The sequence below is a fragment of the Grammomys surdaster genome, unplaced genomic scaffold, assembly GCF_004785775.1.
Source record: "Grammomys surdaster isolate TR1022 unplaced genomic scaffold, NIH_TR_1.0 150, whole genome shotgun sequence".
Taxonomy (NCBI): domain Eukaryota; kingdom Metazoa; phylum Chordata; class Mammalia; order Rodentia; family Muridae; genus Grammomys; species Grammomys surdaster.
In genome coordinates this window covers 8,035,914-8,054,662 of record NW_021604608.1, presented here as the reverse complement: position 1 = coordinate 8,054,662, position 18,749 = coordinate 8,035,914, and the positions used below count along the sequence as shown (strand labels likewise).

The window sequence follows — 18,749 nt, the reverse complement described above, 5'->3', positions numbered from 1 at the left end:
TAGGCCAAGAAATTTTCTCAAAAAATAAACTGCAAGGTTGAAAAGTATAAGGAAACTTTAGGAAACATTGAGGAAATAAAAAAGTATCAAGTGCACTATCTGTCTAACTAGATTTCTAGAAGAAAACGTCAGTTAATAAGGGAAAAAGAGAAATCACCAGAATAAGTTAACAGGATTAAAGCTGGGGTTTTCTGTTGTTTGCTTTTGTTTTTTTGAGACAGGTTTTCTTTGTATAGGACCTGGCTAAACTGGATTTGATCTGTAAATCAGGCTGACCTGAAACTCAGAAATCTGCCTGCCTCCACCTGTCAAGTTCTAGGACCGCCATCCAATTTTAGGGTGTCTGTCAGGTTCTAAGATTAAAGTTTTGATAGCTCTTTAATATCAGATCACGAATAGAAAGGCCCACATCTAGAATTGCTACTGGGAAACTTCAAGATGTCAAGGATTAAGACTAATATTTGTAAGAAATGAAATAAAAAAATACACTTCAAAGCCAAGAAAGCAAGTAACTGTCTACCAGCAACAAAAAACTTCTAAATGTAATGGAGCAATGCTCTGAAAGTTCTAGGAGAAATTATTTCTTCAGATCCTAAAGTCCCACCAAAACCATCGATTTTTTATGAGGGTAAGAAAGAGTTGGGGAAGTTTACTTTCCACACCTGCTTTCTGAGTAAGTTACTGTAGGGGATATGCTATCCTGAAAGCCCTGGTCTCATGTAGGAAAACAAGAGAGATCTTGTCTTTGCAAACAGCTGGACAGGGAAGCAAAGAAGGGTGCAGGGTGAAGGGACAACCTGTCGGGCAGAGGAATGCTAGGACAGTGCACAACCCTTCAGAAGGAGAAGCCAGGGAAGGGTGTGCTAGAGACAGACAGTGCAAGAAAACAAGAGAGTCTAAGGAAGGGGGCAGGGGGCAACAGTGTATGTAGTTGCAGCATTTGGAAGGCTGAAAGTTCAGGAACACAGGGAGTTCCTTACACTACACGACACAACACAATAAGACAAGGCTGACAGTGTTCAGGAAAATCAAGACAAACCAAAAAAGAACAAAACTGGTAGGTACAAGAAAGAAAATACGCTTTTAGGAGGATAAAGTAAAGAAAGTAAACAGAAAGAGACACAGGAGTTAGAACAAAGATGAAGATGAACGACCGGAAAATAAAGTTTTTCGTTAAATGATCTCTGTGCTACTGACATATTCTGATTAAAAATTTTCTTAAGAGAATCAGGTTCTTATTTAAGTGAAAGTTAAATATTCTCATATCCACACTCCTGGTTAGCACATTACTTACTGGAGAAGTTCGTTTGCTTTAAGGATGAAAGAACCCACAGCAGTAATAGCATCTAAAGAAAAACAGACAAAAAGGGTCACCTGTTGAGTAAGTGAACTGTATCCGGTGTAGTCTATGGAGAAAGTCAATCAATACCTTCAATGCCTGTAGCATCCAGTCCTAGAGGTTCATATTTCTGTTTCCATGAAGCCATTCCTTTAAGTTCACTCAAATGATATAGTAAAGACTCAGAGCCACTGGCAAAAGAGCAGAGGTAAGTACCATTACTATCACCAAGGTGGTAGTCAACAATCACTTGCTGGTTTCAGAAATAAAATCAAACAAATCTTAATACTCTTTCCACAAAAAAGAATTATTTACCCAAATTATTTCTAAGAACTAGAAGAATCATTTGTCCATCATGACAACTGAGATGAAAACACAAGACTACCAGATTAGACTCTCTAACACGATCAGACTCTACACAGTGCCGTCAAGCTCTCTACTCACTGAGCGGCACCTCGAGTCCTACCCTGGCACTCTATCACATGGACATTTGTTCAACAATGGACACTTTTATTTATAGGACAGGCTCTTACTATGTAGCCCTGACTGGCCTAGAACTATGCAAACTAGGCTGGCCTCCAGCTCAGAGAAATCTACCTGCTTCTACGTCCTGAGTGCTGGAAGTAAGGACATAAGACACTAGCCTGTCCTCACAAATATTTTTAAGCTCTGACTTCATGTCAGACACCAGATCTGGGGACGCAGTGGAAAATAATAAGGTCCTCGAAGCATTTAGTGTAATAAGGGAGTTAGTTACAACCAGTCACACAGTACAACTTCCTAACTACTCCAAGGGCCTTGAGGGAAATGCACAGGTGAAACAGAAGACCCTGATCTGCTCCAGGAACTGAAGAACTCAAGTAAAGAGAAGGTGAGAGTGTTCCAAAAAGGAAGGAAGGAAGGTTGTGTGAGTCCTTGGGTGAGCTGGGGACGTAACTCAATAGAAGAGTTTGTTTACCCAACATGCCCAAGACCCTAGATTCCATTCCCAGCATCATTATTAATAAATGAACAAACAAATCAAAGGAAAGATATTTATTTAAAAGGGGGCAGGGGTGGGAAAGAGCCCTGAGTGGAAGATAGACTATCAAGCTTGGAAAACCAAAAGGTACCTAGCATGGGTAAAGCAGGAGCAACATGCTCAAGGCCTTGAAAAGGTTTTGCTCTTAAGAACAAAGCAAAGTTACTACAAATTTTAAGGAACATGACACACAGTGAGTAAAGTGAAGTAAACAGACAGTGTGGTGTGGGACAGACCAAAGCAGAGGGTACTCAGGGAGCTCAGGGGACTGTGGGTATCTCTAAAAACCTAGCATAAGAGTTGTCAAAACACACACTCAGCATCCACTTGCAAACCACTTCACTTGAGTTGCTATGCACAGAAACAGCAGGAGACCTGGAGCAAGCCTTGGCCTAATACTGAGAAACACTGGGCCAGCCATATAACTAACTCCTGTGTGAAACGAAGATGGCAAGAACAAACTGCCAAGACATTAAATGAAAAACTATGTAAAATATTAGAAGCTATGTGGCTTATTTCATAGTTAAATAAGAAAAAAAGCCCAAATGCTCAACAAGTCCAGCCTGGTTAAAAGTTTTAGAAAACTATCTTCACAAAAAAATTATCATTACTGACTTCAATCTTGGGTATGCCAAGTTCCCTAAAATGTCAATGCAAAAAGCTAGAAAAGGCTTGAAAAGACAATGTCAAACAGTAGAGAGAAGGAAGCAGAAATATGACCAACCCCATGTATGCATGAATTCAGTATCAAAAAAATTTTACATCACTTCCATACCTCTGTAAGTGACTGATAACCAATTTTTGTATACTTGAATATGATGACTCTATAGACTGGCCAAGCTTTTTTAAGCCCTAATTAAGAGAAGAAAATACATTTAGCATACTGTATGTCATTCCTAAAAAAGAAAACTATTAAAAATATGTCCACAGCCATTTACACATATAGACTTTAACAGCACCTTCACTGTTAACTGGTTCATCAGGAGTGTCTGAAGTTCAGCACTACAACAAAAACAGAAAGTATTTTAGTAATCTCTCCATTCAACCTCTGAATGTGTCATTTAAAACCTAAATTTCAAAGTACAAACAGGATTTTGGAACAAAATAAACATGAAGAAATAGCATCAGTCAAATAAGGATTGTGTTTTATCCATAAAGAGACAGAAATGCCAAGTAAAATCTAGAAATAAATGAACTATACACTTCTAAACATCAAGAAGGGAATATTAATTAGTACCCTGGGTAGTTAATTTACCCAGGGTGTCAGAAGAAAAAGATTATCTTGGCTACATAAAAGTTCTGCAACTTTTATACATACACATATACATACATATGTATACACAAAATGATCACATTTATATAAAAAGTTCATAGAAAATCCCAAAAACTCACATACATTTTTTGGGGGAGAGGTTTTCTACCAGAGTTTTATATTTTATCTTTATAAAGGAAATAATTACCTTGAAATAATTACTGTCAAGAGAAGATAGGAAAGAAAGTCCCATTGAGATCCCCTACGTGCACTCACCTGGCTTTCCCCCACAACAGTAAGTGCATGAACTCATCCTGCACTGATGTGGTTGTAGTTTTTTCCTAGAAAAATAAAATAGATACATATTTTATATTCATAAATATGATGTTTATATTTTTATATATTAGTATATTCATATAATAAATATAATCATATTTATTCAAAATTATATGGACATAATTTAGTACTGCTCCACCCAGCTGTACCAAAGGGGAAACAAAGAATCTGCCACTGTTTGGATGTGGTTTGTCCCCAGGGTCTCTCTGCTGAAGGCTTGTCCTTAGTGTGATGACACTGACATCACAGATTCTTTAAGAAGTAGCTGAGGACGGAAGGTGGTGAGTCAGTGGGAAAAAATGAAGTTGACACTCTGGGGACACTGGTTAGTTCTTCCAAGAGTGATGGTTAGAGTGATGGTTAGAAAGAGACTATCCAACCACACCGCCTGGCTTCCTGTGTTAGTGGTGTGACTCCTATTAAACATGCTCTTGCCAAGATGTCACCTGGCATGAACTCTCCTCAATATATGGAAAACAAATGATGCCACATAACCTGAACTGTCAGAATCTGAAACTGAGAGTTAAAAAAAAATTCTTCTTGATATATTACAAGACACAGTACTGTTACTTCAACAGAAAACTGACTAATATATTCTTTTTGCACTCCGCCCCATATACTAAGGTTATACTGAACCACCCAAAAGAAATAAAGACCATTTTGCAAATCAAACTAATATTTTTCTTGTAAGTTTTTATTTTAAAGTGTATGTGTGGGTATGGGTGTGTGCACACGTACATGAATATAGGTGTATAGGTATCCACAAAGGCTAAAGGCCTCAGATCCCTCTAAGGCTGGAATTACTGTTGGATGTGAGCCAACCAATTCAACCTTGGGCACCCTACAAGGGCAGCAAATGCTCTTAACTACTCAGGCATCTCTCCAGCCTGCCACCTTTTCTCCGAGACAAGGTCTCACTCTGTAGCCCACATTAACCTTGAACTAGTGACAAACTTTCTGTTTTGTCTTTTCCAGTGCTGGGATTATAGAGTGAGCCACTATGCCCAGTTCTGACCTTCATATATCTCATAAACTAAATACAGACAGAATGCACTCAGTATCTCCACAGGCAAGTTCAGTTATTAGTACATTACCTGTACAAACTTAGTGAGACGGGAGTCCATCTGCATCAGAATCTCTTCCCATGCTTCACACATACATGTCAGTGACAAATTTATATACTATTAACAAAAAGAAAAGTACAGTAAAAAATACCAAAACAACACACTATTGCATTCTTTTTTGGCAGAATTTACTTTCAATTACTCTTTTAACTCAATAAAGCTATAGGGAAAAAGAAACACATGACTTAAGCTTTGGTAATCAATTAAGAACCTAAATTATCTAGTGATTCTTACAAATTTACAATAACACACTCCCAAGTTTGTATCTGGGAAAATAAGTGCTTTTTGTATTTTACACATACTGTCACAATGCTGCTTTGTTTAGGTACTCAGCTGTCAGACAGGATCCCTAAGAGAAAAACAAACCTCTAGAAATCTTTAACATCAAGCAAAATAAAGACTGTAGTAAAGGAAACAAAAGATCAGTACTCAGGTGGTCAATCAGGAAAAAGTCTAGCCTGGCCCGTGTCTTGTTCTAACAGAACACAGCAGAAACTGAGCTCAAGGCCTCAAAGTCTTGCACCCCGAGACTCACACTGATGAGTCCTGCAGCTATCACCATGTGCATGAGCATGGGCGGGCAGGCTGGCTAGAGGATGAGGGATGTGGAGCAGAGCCATAGCCATTCCAGCCTTGGAACACATATCTGTGTGCATGATGAGTTTCTTTAAGGTGACCTACTCCAGGGACAGATCAACAGAACCTTCTGGATCAGCCTAGCCCAAACTGCTCGAGTACAGAACCATGAACTAATTTAGGATAGATTTATTATGAAAAAAAAGTTGAGCTGTATAAAGATTCTTTTTTTTTTCTTTAAAGATTTACTTATTCATTTTATATATGTGAGTACACGGTCACTATCTTCAGACACACCACAAGAATATATCGGATCCCAATATAGATGGTTGTGAGCCACCATGTGGTTTCTGGGAATTGAACTCAGGACCTCTGGAAGAGCAGTCAGTGCTCTTAAACGCTGAGCCATCTCTCCAGCCCATGAAGATATTTTTTTACAACAATTTTTCTATAAAAAAATCTTTAAGTTACATTCTCATTATGAATAGTTTAGGAGATTTACAGGATTCTTTTCTTTTCTCTCTTTTTTTGGAGGCAGTTAACAGGGCTGGACAGGAGATTCTCAATTAAATGTTTGCTTTCACTTTAATAAGTATTATAAGAATATTAGTTTATAGCACTCCTATTGCACGTAGCTTTACAACATGAACTTTCAATGGTTTTTCTTTATGGAAAGAAGAGCTTTCCATAAAGTTAGAAGTCAGAAGCTTCCAGAAAAGGGCTAACATAAAGCAGGTTATGGATGCATACCTGTAAGAGAGCTGAAAGATGAGTAAACTTTCTGGCCATCCGAGTTACTTCAGGTAAGAAGGAATACAGCAGATTCGTTTCAAGCTACAAAATAAAGAATAAATAAAATGAACCACAGGAGCATTTACTTCTTTTGAAGACACACTATTCACATCCAGCTCAAAAACAAGCCCTTAACTTAAAGAGTCTTCATCTAAATACATGCCAGAAAAACTCAGAGCTCTGAAACCAGTAGGTCAGGATTTCCAACTGGAGCACAACTCTGAGCCATCCCTCCCTTCCTTGTAGCTACAAATGCAGTAACCTACAGCACCATTATGACAACATTTAAAAATGACCATAGATTAATGTAAAAACTTAGTGCAAGTAGAAAGAACTAAAGGTTATGGATTAACACATGACTATCAGTAGCATGAGTCATATTTCAATGAGACTGCCATTATCCATTGTGTCTGGGCTTGGTAAAAACTCATTATCACAGCATTTGGAAGGTGCAGGCAGGAGTAAAAGGAGGAAGAAGAAGAGGAAGAGGAGGAAGAGGAAGAAGAGGAGGAAGAGGAAGGAGGAGGAGGAGGAAGAGGACTGCAAGGTCATCTTCAGCTATGTGCAGTGAGTTGGAGGCACGCCTACATTTCCATGAGACCAAACTCAAAACTACAACAAAAACAAACTTATCACAAACCTCACAGAAAAAAGAAACTCACTTTACTAGCACTCAGATGCAAACTTGTTTCTCAGTCTCACAAAAAAGAACAAATGCAAACAGCCATAGTCCCAGGTTCTCTGATGTTCTGAATAGACTGTGTAAATACCACACCACACATTCTTTTTGGTCCTCCTTCTGAGAGTTCAGACATACTTAAGTTAAAACACTGGAACAGCTCAGAGAAATACTTGGAAAGATTTCCTAGAAAAGCAAAGCTATAATATAAATATAAAAGCCCAGGCAGTATCCTAGTCTATAACACAAGCCACAGTTTAAAAAAAGATGTTTCCCTATTCTGAGTGGTCATTTAATCCATGTGGCAATGTGCTAAGAACACAGACCAGGACCAGAAAGCCTAGCATGGCTTTCCAATTCTGTGATGACACTGAGAGAGCTCTTCAGTCCCTCTTCTGCCTGGTCTTATCTACAAATTAGGACACAGTACGTGTCTGAAGTACTTGTCACATTAAGTGAACAATAAATATAAGCTTTCATTACTAAGAGAGACAAAGTACTAAAAAAAAAAACCAACCAAACAAAAAACCTCAGTATAAAGCTAAGCTGGTCAAATAACCAACTAGTAAGGCTATAACAGACTATCAAGACAGTCTTAACTATGCAAACTAAATTGTAGTGTACAAGTAATAACATTCACTATAACTTTACTCAATATACAAGATTTAGAAATCCCAAGGAGACCTTCATGTTTTACTCATTACACTTCAGCGATGGGAGTAATTCAAATCCCTAAGGGCTGGGGTACGGTGCAATAGCAGAGAGCGTGCTCTGCCATGAGTTCAATTCCTAGCTCCAGGGGAGAGCTCTATAAATCATGTACCTGACACTGGGATAGTTATAACACTCACCTGAAAATACGAAACTTCTGATTCGCCACCACTGGAAACCTCTGTGACCACTGATAATGACTTCAAATCACTTGATAAACACAGAGCAATACAAGTACCAGCAATCTGCAAAACAGTTATCATCATGCCAGACACATTTGCTATTACTGACAGGCTGTATCTGTTTATAACAATGGAAGCAAAAATTCATACAGAACTTTAAAAAGTAGAAATGCACAACCCTGATTCCTGACTTACCTATAGAGTGGTCCAAGAACACACCAATAACCTAATGTCTGTCCTCTGCCCATGAAGGGACCCACATCAAATACTGATGAACCAACATATTCCACAGAATCCAAAATATTCTCTCCCTTCATGAGTTACAGAGTTACAGCACTGGAAGACTTGCGCTTAGGGCTGCGTTTGTGACTGCTTTCACATGCCAATCACCCACTTCAACTCTTGCCCACTGCAGGGTTAAAAACCAGTAAATCTTAATAAAATGGCCCATGCCAATCATTCTGTAAAAGGAAAAACACTTGACTATTTCCACCAATAGCTCCTGACTGCTGCAAACACAGTAACACTAAATTCTATGTTACTAAAATTAACCTCTGAACATTTCAACATGAATTCGTGAAAAACACCACCAACAACACAAACTCAATTTGCTCTCATCTTGTTCTGTAAGTAATCAGCTGCTACTTTCTAATAGAAACAGAAGAATTTAAAGACGAACTTACCCCTGTTACTCTGGCAATTTTGAACATCCCATAAGCATAAAGCTCAATAAATCCAGAGCTTCCTCCAAGGACAAGGATGTTCAGCCTAATTGAGAACAATGCAACAAACTGAGGCCCAACCAACAGCAAAGTGGGCTACACTCTTAAACCAAGGCAGGACTGCTAATCCACGCTTGCAGCTGCACTATACGCAGATATGGCCGCAGCAAGTCCACTACTACTAAGGCCTGTTACTTTTTTTTTTTTTTCCAAAAGAATAACAAACTTCCAAGAGCCTAAAAAAATTCTGTTTACAATAAAATTATATGGCATCAACTGTATTTACCCACAGTCACTAACAAAATGATCCTTTTGCCAGCTAACACATAGTGCCATCAGTTCTGTCATGAAGGTAATAAAAAATTACATTAAATACGCTTTAATAATTCAGAAATTTTAAATTAGATCTAGAAACTCTAGTACAGCTATCCTCTTAAGATACACTATATTATTACTAAAATTCAGAAAAATCAATGGTCACACAGTTGACACGGCCATCTGTATGGTGTTCAGAGATTTCAATGGCAACAGTGAAATAACAAGATGAAGAATCAACTATTCAGTTCTGAAACTGCCTCAGATATAAAATATTAGCTTCGAGAAATCAAATAAGATAGCTATAGGATTTACCTGACATCTCCCAAAAGCTTAATAATTTCATCAGAATTTTCTTCACTAAAATAAAAACATAAATTGGGTCATTTTTCAATATTAACTTTCAAATAATAAAAGACCACCCTGTTTGAAAATAAGAAAGGTATATTTACCTAAAGATTTTTGAGGTGCTGTTGTAACTAGGAGAAAACAGAGAAGACATACTCTTGAGAAACGCATAGTAAACTGGTACCATGTCAAAAGCAGAAGAGAAATTGGCAAGGCTCATTTCAAAGAAATAAAACTGATACGTACTTTTTTGGCAAGGTGGGCAACTTAGGCAAGAGAAGATTGGATTCATCCTCAGCATTATAAAATGATGTTAAAACACTACAAGAAACAGGAGCCAAGCATTACATAACAGCAAAGATTCTAATTCTCTTCCCATTAAAAATGCAACTAGAAAAGATTCTTAGCAGAATCTTTACTACATAAATACATGTAAAAAAATGTTGCCCCGGGGCTGGAGAGATGGCTCAGTGGTTAAGAGCGCTGACTGCACTTCCAGAGGTCCTGAGTTCAAATCCCAGAAACCACATGGTGGCTCACAACCATCTGTAATGAGATCTTCTGGTGTGTCTGAAGACAACTACAGTGTATTCATATATAATAAATAAATAAATCTTTAAAAAAAAAATGTTGCCCTTGTAAAACAAACACTGTTAACAACACTATATAAGAACAGAAAGGGCTGGGACATCCGACTTATTTATATGCATGTTTTGGTTTTCTTGTTTTGTTTCAAAACAAAATGACAAACTGGCCTACTCATTTTACATATAGAGGAATATTAATTAATAAATGGCTTTTGTCAGCCAATTTATATGTATTCAATATTCAGGTAGACTGAGAACTTTTAATTTTTAAATTCTAACCTAAGAAACCACAGAAAACAAAGTACTAAGAGTAATTTAAAACAACTGAGATTACTGTGTCACTTAATGACTCATGCAGACTTGGGGAGGTGGCAGCCTTTGGGGTATATGAAAGTATACCATTAATCTTAAAATACTCTCTAATTTCTTAATTCTTTTGGGTTTATTTATGTGTATGCACGTTCTGCCTGTGCGAATCTATGTATAAAACATGTGTGCATAGAATCTGAGGAGGTCAGAAGAGGACATCAGATTCCTGGAATTAGAATTATGGATGGTTATGAGCCATCATGTGGGTGCTGGGAACTGAACTCAGATCCCCTCCAAGAGCAGCAAGTGCTCTTAACTACTGAGCCATCTTTCCAGCTTCCTACATAGTCCTCACAGCTGGGATTCACACCGTGTGTGGATCAGAAATATCTATATTGCCTTTTCTTTCTCAATTCCACTCCCAAATACAGTTGGAAATAAATGGCTGAGAAAGTGAAAAAGTAGCAACCTAGAAATCATGTTTTTCACACAGTGCTGTCCTGAGAGATCTTAGAACCTCCCTGAACGTTCCTAAGCCTTTAGAAATGCACTGGTTCAGAAACAGGTACCTGGGATAGGACACAAATAAGACATGTTTTGTTTCCCTCCCTTCTAGAAAATCGTAAGTATTTGCAAGCCTTGCTTATTTGAAGATGTCCTGATCACTTTGGTTTCTCTATAATGAACTTCAAACCTCAAGCTAAAGCCTTGTCATCTGTGGGTTTTTTTTTTAGGTCCCACTTAAGAAAGCTGTCAATTAGCCAGGGCTACACAGAAAAACCCTGTCTCAAAAAACCAAAAAAAAAGAAAAGAAAAAAAAAAAGAAAGCTGTCAATTAAAATTCATGATTTATAACTTCATTTGATAGTAATTTAGTGAAAATCAGGAAGAAAATACTACTGGGAAAAAAGAAACATTTTCAAAACCCTTTGTCCCCAACATGAGCCAGTGTCACTGGGCCTTGGACTGTCCTCACTACAACCCAAGCCTTCCTTGTCTACACAAACCAATGAAAAGCTGTTCCAAACAATTTATGTTCACAGTTCCAGTGTGTGCACACTCAGAGCACCAGCACTCATTTCTAATCTAAACAATGAAAACTTATCTGAAAGTACCTGTATATGTCTACTATCCCCACAACTCTTGGGAGGCTGAGAGGCAGGAGGATCTCAAGTTTGAGAGTGGTCTAGCTACACAGCAAGGACACGTCTGAGAAATTACGTAAGAAACAAGTTCTGAAACCCTCCCCAGCCAATCCGAATCTATCACCTCCCACCCCCACCCCCACCCCCGTCCCCCACACCCCCACACCTCCACACCCTGAGGGACTCTACCTGCTTTCCACAGTCACTTCCATCCAATGCATACAAGACACTGGACCCTCCACAGAGAAAGAGTGTAAGCTTTCAGGCTTTTCTACATCACACAAAATAATTTTCTTGGTATCCGCAAGAGCAAAGGCCAAAACTACAAACAAAGTAAGAAAATAATCAGAATAAATTAGCAAAATATTACAGAAAATTATCTGGGCAGGTCACTTATTATCCAGTTTTCTATTCCAAATACATTCTAACTACCTAAAAATTCTTTTTTGAGGGCCTATGGCTCAGAAGCTGAAAAAACTTGTCACTAGGCCTGACAACCTGAGTTTAGTCCCCAGGACCCACATGGTGAAGGAATGAGACTTCGATAGGCTGTCCTCTGATGCAACACATGCGCTACGGCACAGGCACCCCACACATCAGAAATAAATGTAATTAAAGCTATTGCTTTTCCCTTGAAGCTTTTATTTTTTTGAGGTTATAATATTACACCATCATTTCCCATTCCCTTTCCTCCCTCCAAATCTTCCCAGAGTCCTCCCTGATCTTCCAAATTCATAGTCTCTTTTTCTATTAATTGTTGTTAATAGAAAATAAATACATAATAAATACATACATATCCCTAAATAAACACAATCTGCTCAATCTACATAATGTTACTTGCATGTATATTTTCAGGGCTGACCATTTGGTATTGGATAATCAATTGTGTGCTCTTCCTTGGGGAAGATATTTCTCCTGCACTCAAATTCCTTATTGCCTGTAGTTCTTCATGAGGGGTTAAAGGCCTCCTGAACTTTCCCTGTCCGTATTAACAGGTCTATTGTTGTTTTCTTTATTCAGTTCCTGTTTAAGCAGCTATGTTTGTGAGACTTTTATGAGTGTGTCTATTCCCATAAGTAATATTTTAAAAACTAAAGAGATCTTTGCATACAATTAAATTCACTATTTAAGCTTATTGTAAAGTGTTCAAACATGACCTGTCTACCTGTGGATCTCGTTCCCCTAAGTCTCAGTGGAAGAGGATGTGCCTAGTCCTGCAGGACTTGATGTGTTGGCAGGGAGGAGGCCTCTCCCTTCTCAGAGGAGAAAGGGAGGGAGGAATGGGAGGAGGGGGGCTGGTACTGAGATGTAAAGTAAGTGAGTGAATGAATGAATGAATGAATGAATGAATGAATGAACGAACTTGTCTACTACCTTCCCACAGATTCTACTTACTAACTTGCACCACAAAGTCTCTAGACTGGGACCTTCTGTCAACAAGAAACTATTTAACAGGTCCCAGAAGACTATCCCTTTATCACCAAGAGACATCCCATAAACAGCCTACAAGACAGAAAGAGGCTCTATGTGTTGTTTTCTTGAAGTTTTTTTATTCTCTTTATTCCATCCCATGCTAAGAAGCAAGATGACTGAACGCTATGAATCTGTCCTCTTTTGTGCCTGAAATACCTGATTAGTTCCTCTGTGAAAGTCATTATCATCCTAACGAAGCTGACCAGTGAGTTTACCTCACACCCCTGTGCAACTTTGCCTGCGGAGAGGGGCTAGACTAGACCTTTTTTTTCCTTTTTCTTTTATGGTTTTGTGTTTGTTTGTTTTCTGTACTGGAAACTGAATCTACAGTCTGCCATACATTCTACTGCTAAGCTATATCCCTCAGACTCAGAGTCAGTAAGTAATCCTCCTGCCACACCATTACAAATACAGACCTGCACACCACCAGGCAGGGCTCCAGCCACCATCCTCAAAAAACTTAAAACACTTGAGACGATTGCTTTCGAACAAAAACACGAAACGTTCTGTTTATGAGACACATTTTAACACACATTTGGTTTTAATGATTTCTCCAGGACATCCTATACTTTTAGATGAATAATAAAGTCCTCAAAATGTTACTCAAAAAAAATTTCTTTACAAGTCAGGTGTGTGTGATGGCTCAGACCTGCAATCCTAGCATCCTGTGGTAGGAGGAAGGAGGACTTTCATGAGCCCAAGGTCAACCTGGGCTACAAACTGCAACCCTATCTCAAAATACGAAACAATAACAAAACCTCTAACTTCAGAGCTTCAGATCAGTAAAAGCGCTATTTTCTTTTATTAGTAAAATAAAAGAACATGTAGGAGGCAGCGAGTTTAACCCTGGGTGGGGGGAATGGCAAATTCCTCTATGACATCTATTTTCTTATTTGTGAGTGTTATGGGTGCAAGTGTGTGCTGTGCACATGTGGGAGGGCAGAGGACAGTCCGAGGGAATCATTTCTCCTCTGTCACAATGTGACTGCTGGAGATCACACTCAAGTTTTCAGGTTTGGCAGCAAACTCTGTAACCTGCACAGAGCCACCCTGCTGGCCCACAGTCCTCTGATTTTATATGCTCCATTCATCTTCTAAGAAAAAAGAGGAGAGAATGGCTATGCTTAGAGCATTCCTGGAAAGTCTATGTTTAGGGATTATTCTGAGGAGTTAACCCACATGTTCAGAATGGTTACATGCCGATAATAAAAGCTGAAAGCTGGCAATGAGATACATCAGGGCCAACAGATGTAAATTACAATATGGAGACACAGTGGTTAGTGTTCATTTAGCATTCAACGCAGCAAATCTGTTTCCACTGGCCTGAACAAAACCTATCAGAATAGCATGAATTAAGATCAAAGTGCACAAATAGATCTGTACTGTATCAGGGAGTACTACTGTCAGATCTGCTCTCCAAAACACTTATCTCTAGGTCATATGCTTTCAAACAAGTTTTAAGTACTTACATTTATTAAAAAGAAAAAAAGAAAGAAAAAAAAAACCTCAAAGACTCATTTTTATAAAAATAATTTATTTTTTTCTTAAAGTACCTTCAGGCTTGTTAAACCTTTTGCTACAGTGATACAATGTTGTTAACTATGAAGTTTACATTAGAGAACTATACAATCACATTACCAAAAAAAAAAAAAAAAAAAGAAATGGAAAAAAAAAGAAACCCTCCACAAACCAAGAAACAAAAACCCCCAATGTTTTGAGCATGTTAAAACTTTTGTGTTGGGCCACATTCCTTGTTATCCAGAGCCTCACATGACTTACAGACCACAAGCTGGACACCCTGATAAACTTCAATGCAGCCCACAGCATTTTACCATTGCAACACTGCAAATAACTGCTCAAGAAACTATCAATTTAAAAAACTAAACAAAACACACACACAGAAGATGAATGATCTGAGCCACAACTACAGGAAAAGACCTTTTGGAAATGGACAGTCACAGCAGGTGGCTCCTTAGGAGTGGTAAGCTTGCTTATGTAGAGGATTTATGAACCTCACATTTAGTACTAACTGAATTTGGGGGAGAAAAGGCCGTGATGGCACTGAATGGACTCATGAGTGGACCGATACTAGGACAAGAGAACAAAGAGAACCAAGGCCACGTATTCTGTGACTGTCTCAGACTTTGATCCTATCTGCCACAAACCCAGGGCTCATCAAAGAGTTATCCTTGCCAACAACAGACTTTCACAAAAAATATTTTAAACATTCTAAAAAGAAAAAAGGTCTCAAAGTAGTATTTATAATTCTAATATAGGGCCAGACACGGTAAGTAGCACATGCCCTTAATCCTAGCATCTGGGAAGCACAGGTGGATCTCTGGGTTCTAGTACAGCCTGGTTTACATAGCAAGTCCTAGGCTAGTCAGGGTTATATTATAAGACCTATCTAACAGAAACAAAAACATAATTCTAAGATATACCAAGAAAAATGTATTCTTTTTAGAATATACTTTTTGAAAATAAAAGACAGATGTGTGTAGCATTGTCATACGTTTGCCATCTGGTCTCCAGGCCAAGCAGGTCACTTCTTTTCCTGTACTTTCATTTGGTGGAAAACTCCAAACTCGATGAAAACTTGCAAGGCGATGCAGTAAAACCTAAGAGGAAAAGATATGACAGCAGAAAGCTGCAAATCCATCTGCAGAAATAAAATGAACCTAGATCCACAGAACAAAACTTTTAATTACTACTTTTGAGTATTTAGCTATCTACAGAACAATGGTGTTCAAATGAATGTAAGACATTTTCAAAGAAACAGGCAAACTCAGAAGACCCAACTTGGCCCTGTACTCTACACATTTTCATTTTCTTTTTAAAGTACATGTACGAGTATTTTCCCTACATGTATATATTTGTACCACATTTGTGGAGTCAGTGCCCAAGGAGGCCAGAGAGGGCATCAGTTCTCCCTGGAACTGGAGCTACAGAAAGCTGTGAGCACTCATGTGGGTGCTATGAACCAAACCCAGGGCATCTATAAGAACAGCAAGTGCCCTTCACGGCTGAGCCACGTCTCCAGTCCCTTTCATATCTTTAAACTTACTTTTTTGAAAAGGTTAAGAAGCCTGTCCAACAAACAAAAGAAGTAACACAAACAGCACCAAAAGGTAGCTGTGCCATAGCAAAATAACAATGATTGGACTCTTAGCCCATGCCTTACCTATGTTACCAGCCATGGATCTTAGAGGCAGTGCCATGACACACAACACAATAATGCAATTTGGCACACTAAGCTGCCCTGGATGCTAGGACTTCCTTACCACCTAGTTTTACATAGGTGAGAGGGGTTAAGTGGCATGGATGAAGGGTTTCTTTCAAGATGGCTGCCAGGTAATAGTAATCCTCCACAGAAAGTTGGGTATGTTCTGGTTATACTCGATAACGTGTGTTCACGTTTCTAATGTTAGAAATGCTAACTGTCAATGTTCACACACATTCTGTATGCAATCCTGTGAAGCATCAGCCTTTCAACTTTTAAATAGCTAGATGTAACAAAGATGTAAAAACTCGGAACCAAACATCCTCTGTAGCAACTGCACACACACGAACACACTTCTAGTTAGATTTGACAGTTCATCTTCATTCTCTACTAATGTGAAAGTCATCTTTGGGTGGGGTCCGATGTTGCATCCCTGGCCAAGTCAATTCATGGAGACCTGGGTGTGCAGAACTTTGAGGGAATTTGTTCTTTTGGCCATACAGAAAATGGAATACACATCATGTTTGGAAGGCACGGTCCTTTACACTTTCTCTTAAAGTTAACAGCCACGCTGAGATGCAGGGACAGGATAGATGTGAGATTCACATGTCTGTCTGCGAAAGGGGAAACTGAGGCTCGAGGGTTCCAGCATAGGCGAACTCTCATCAGCTCACTTACCTCGCCTGTAGTGTTGGCCAAAGCAATGAGGTCTCGCTTGGGTGACCAGGCCAAGAAAATAATCTCCTGTGGCAGTTGCTTCTCTCCCACCACCCGAAAGGATGGGAAACAGGTCGGAAAGCGCAGCATGGGTGCGGCCCTGCAACGATGCTCACGTGAAGGCCGCCGGAGCACCCGGCCACAAAGCTTTGGCGCAAAGCCCTGCCAGCAGCAGTACCTGCCAGAGTCGCAAACTAGGCCTACTCCTAGCCAGCAGCCTTCCCCGCCCTCTCACTCCGCCCTCCGCGCTCAGAGGAAGCTTCCGGCGCCGACGACAGGACGTCCTCGCGAGAGGAAGTGAGTGGCACAGCGGCGGCGCGCTGGCGGGGCGGGGAGAACGCAGGGCTGCGGACTCGGGCGGGGCTTGATGTAGGGCGGAGCTATGTGGGCGGGGCGGGCGAGTGCCTAAGGCAAAGTTGGCCTAGGCTCTAGCAGGGGTGGGCGTGGCTAGGCCGTGTCTGGGCGTGGCTAGGGCGGGGCGAGCTCTGGTGTCTCGGAGATCTGCTACTCTGGGTTGCCTGGTGCCTGGTTGTAAGTACCAAAGGAATCCTTAACGATATAAGCGGACATGTGGGAACCCTTCCAGGTCTTTTCCGTTTACTCAGAAATTCGCTGCTGTGTAGACAATCCCTTTTGTAGACTGGGTAGAGCTTAAGCGTAGAAGACCTCAAAGCCCATCCCCACAGTGACACACCTCCTTCAACAAGGCCACACCTCCTAATAGTGTCATACCCACTCGCCAAGCATTCGTATACCTATGGGGGCCATTCCTATTCAAACTACCACACTTGGTTTTCCAGAGTAGCTGGGATTCCAGGCATGCAGTTCCATACCTAGTTTCAGACTTAGTTCCCCAGAGTGCATATTTCACAGTATAGATCTGCTGGTTTACGGAGTGACATGTTTAAGTAAACACTCAGAACCTTGGAACTGACCAGCAGATAGCCTAAAAGCTACCTCTCAGGGTGCTGAGACCTCAGTCACACGATTGCTATTTTCCTCAATCTTGCTGAGTTAACACTGATACTGAGAAGGCCTGACACCAAACAGTAACGACCTTATCTTTGCTTTATTGCGATGATCTCCTTAGCAAACCCTCAAGTAATTCAACCCATGTCTTAATGTTCCGATTAAAATCACATCAAATAAGGAACTTGGCTTTTCCCTTTGCATTTGCTGGCGGTGTTCTTCCCACCGGGGCAGCTCCGAGTGCACTAGCCTCTTGTGGTACACAGTAAGGGAGCTGAGGCAGAATGTGCTCTTCCACACAGCATTTTCCTTCACTAAGTTGGTATTTATGTGCACTCACAAGCCCATGTTATTCTGCATGCCAGCTTCCCAAGAATGGAGGCCATTTGTGTGATGCACATCCAGTCAAACCCAATGAAGGCAAGAGACTTCTGCTGTCAGCCTCTAATCTGTACAGAGCTTTTAAAAAGTATACTAGGTTATTCTAGCATATGGAAGGATTTACCCTGTAGAAAATACACACACACACACACACACACACACACACACACACACACACACATACGCACACGCACAGATTTATTTCACTAGCTAGAGATGTGCCCCAGCTCTCTAGCTTCATAGGAGAGGACTAGGCTGTTTTTCATATTTGTTTTTATATTACATTTAAGTGGGCAGGAACCAACAAAAGGTTTTTGGTTAATTTTTTACTCCCAAAGCACAGCTGTTCATTTTTATGAAGTTCAAGGCTCCACTGTCCTCCTGGCACAGTCACCATTAGGACTGTGACAGACTGTCCTTACATGTACTATAAATGCCTCCTATCACCGTGACTGAGTCTGTTCTATCCTGTTGACAGAGTCTGTTTTCCCTTCTTTCCTCTTTTGAAGAGGACAAGAACAAATCCTCTGCCTGCTTCAGGTGTGTCTGCC

General features: G+C 39.9%; 1 protein-coding gene across 1 annotated transcript in view; it reads right to left on the bottom strand.

Annotated features, from left to right (window-relative positions):
* Anapc4 (anaphase promoting complex subunit 4) overlaps nucleotides 1-17,120 on the bottom strand; it is a 31,626-nt gene extending 14,506 nt beyond the window's left edge. The window contains exons 1-15 of the mRNA XM_028765270.1: nucleotides 16,810-17,120; nucleotides 15,424-15,529; nucleotides 11,628-11,760; nucleotides 9,644-9,718; nucleotides 9,502-9,528; nucleotides 9,365-9,409; nucleotides 8,696-8,780; nucleotides 7,971-8,075; nucleotides 6,399-6,482; nucleotides 5,043-5,129; nucleotides 3,889-3,953; nucleotides 3,320-3,362; nucleotides 3,136-3,212; nucleotides 1,430-1,530; nucleotides 1,295-1,346 (exon numbers count right to left, since the gene is read on the bottom strand). Coding sequence (XP_028621103.1) covers nucleotides 1,295-1,346; nucleotides 1,430-1,530; nucleotides 3,136-3,212; nucleotides 3,320-3,362; nucleotides 3,889-3,953; nucleotides 5,043-5,129; nucleotides 6,399-6,482; nucleotides 7,971-8,075; nucleotides 8,696-8,780; nucleotides 9,365-9,409; nucleotides 9,502-9,528; nucleotides 9,644-9,718; nucleotides 11,628-11,760; nucleotides 15,424-15,529; nucleotides 16,810-16,938 — 1,214 coding nt within the window. The 5' untranslated portion in view covers nucleotides 16,939-17,120. The remainder of the gene's footprint in view (nucleotides 1-1,294; nucleotides 1,347-1,429; nucleotides 1,531-3,135; nucleotides 3,213-3,319; nucleotides 3,363-3,888; nucleotides 3,954-5,042; nucleotides 5,130-6,398; nucleotides 6,483-7,970; nucleotides 8,076-8,695; nucleotides 8,781-9,364; nucleotides 9,410-9,501; nucleotides 9,529-9,643; nucleotides 9,719-11,627; nucleotides 11,761-15,423; nucleotides 15,530-16,809) is intronic.
* Between the last annotated feature and the right edge of the window lie 1,629 nt (nucleotides 17,121-18,749).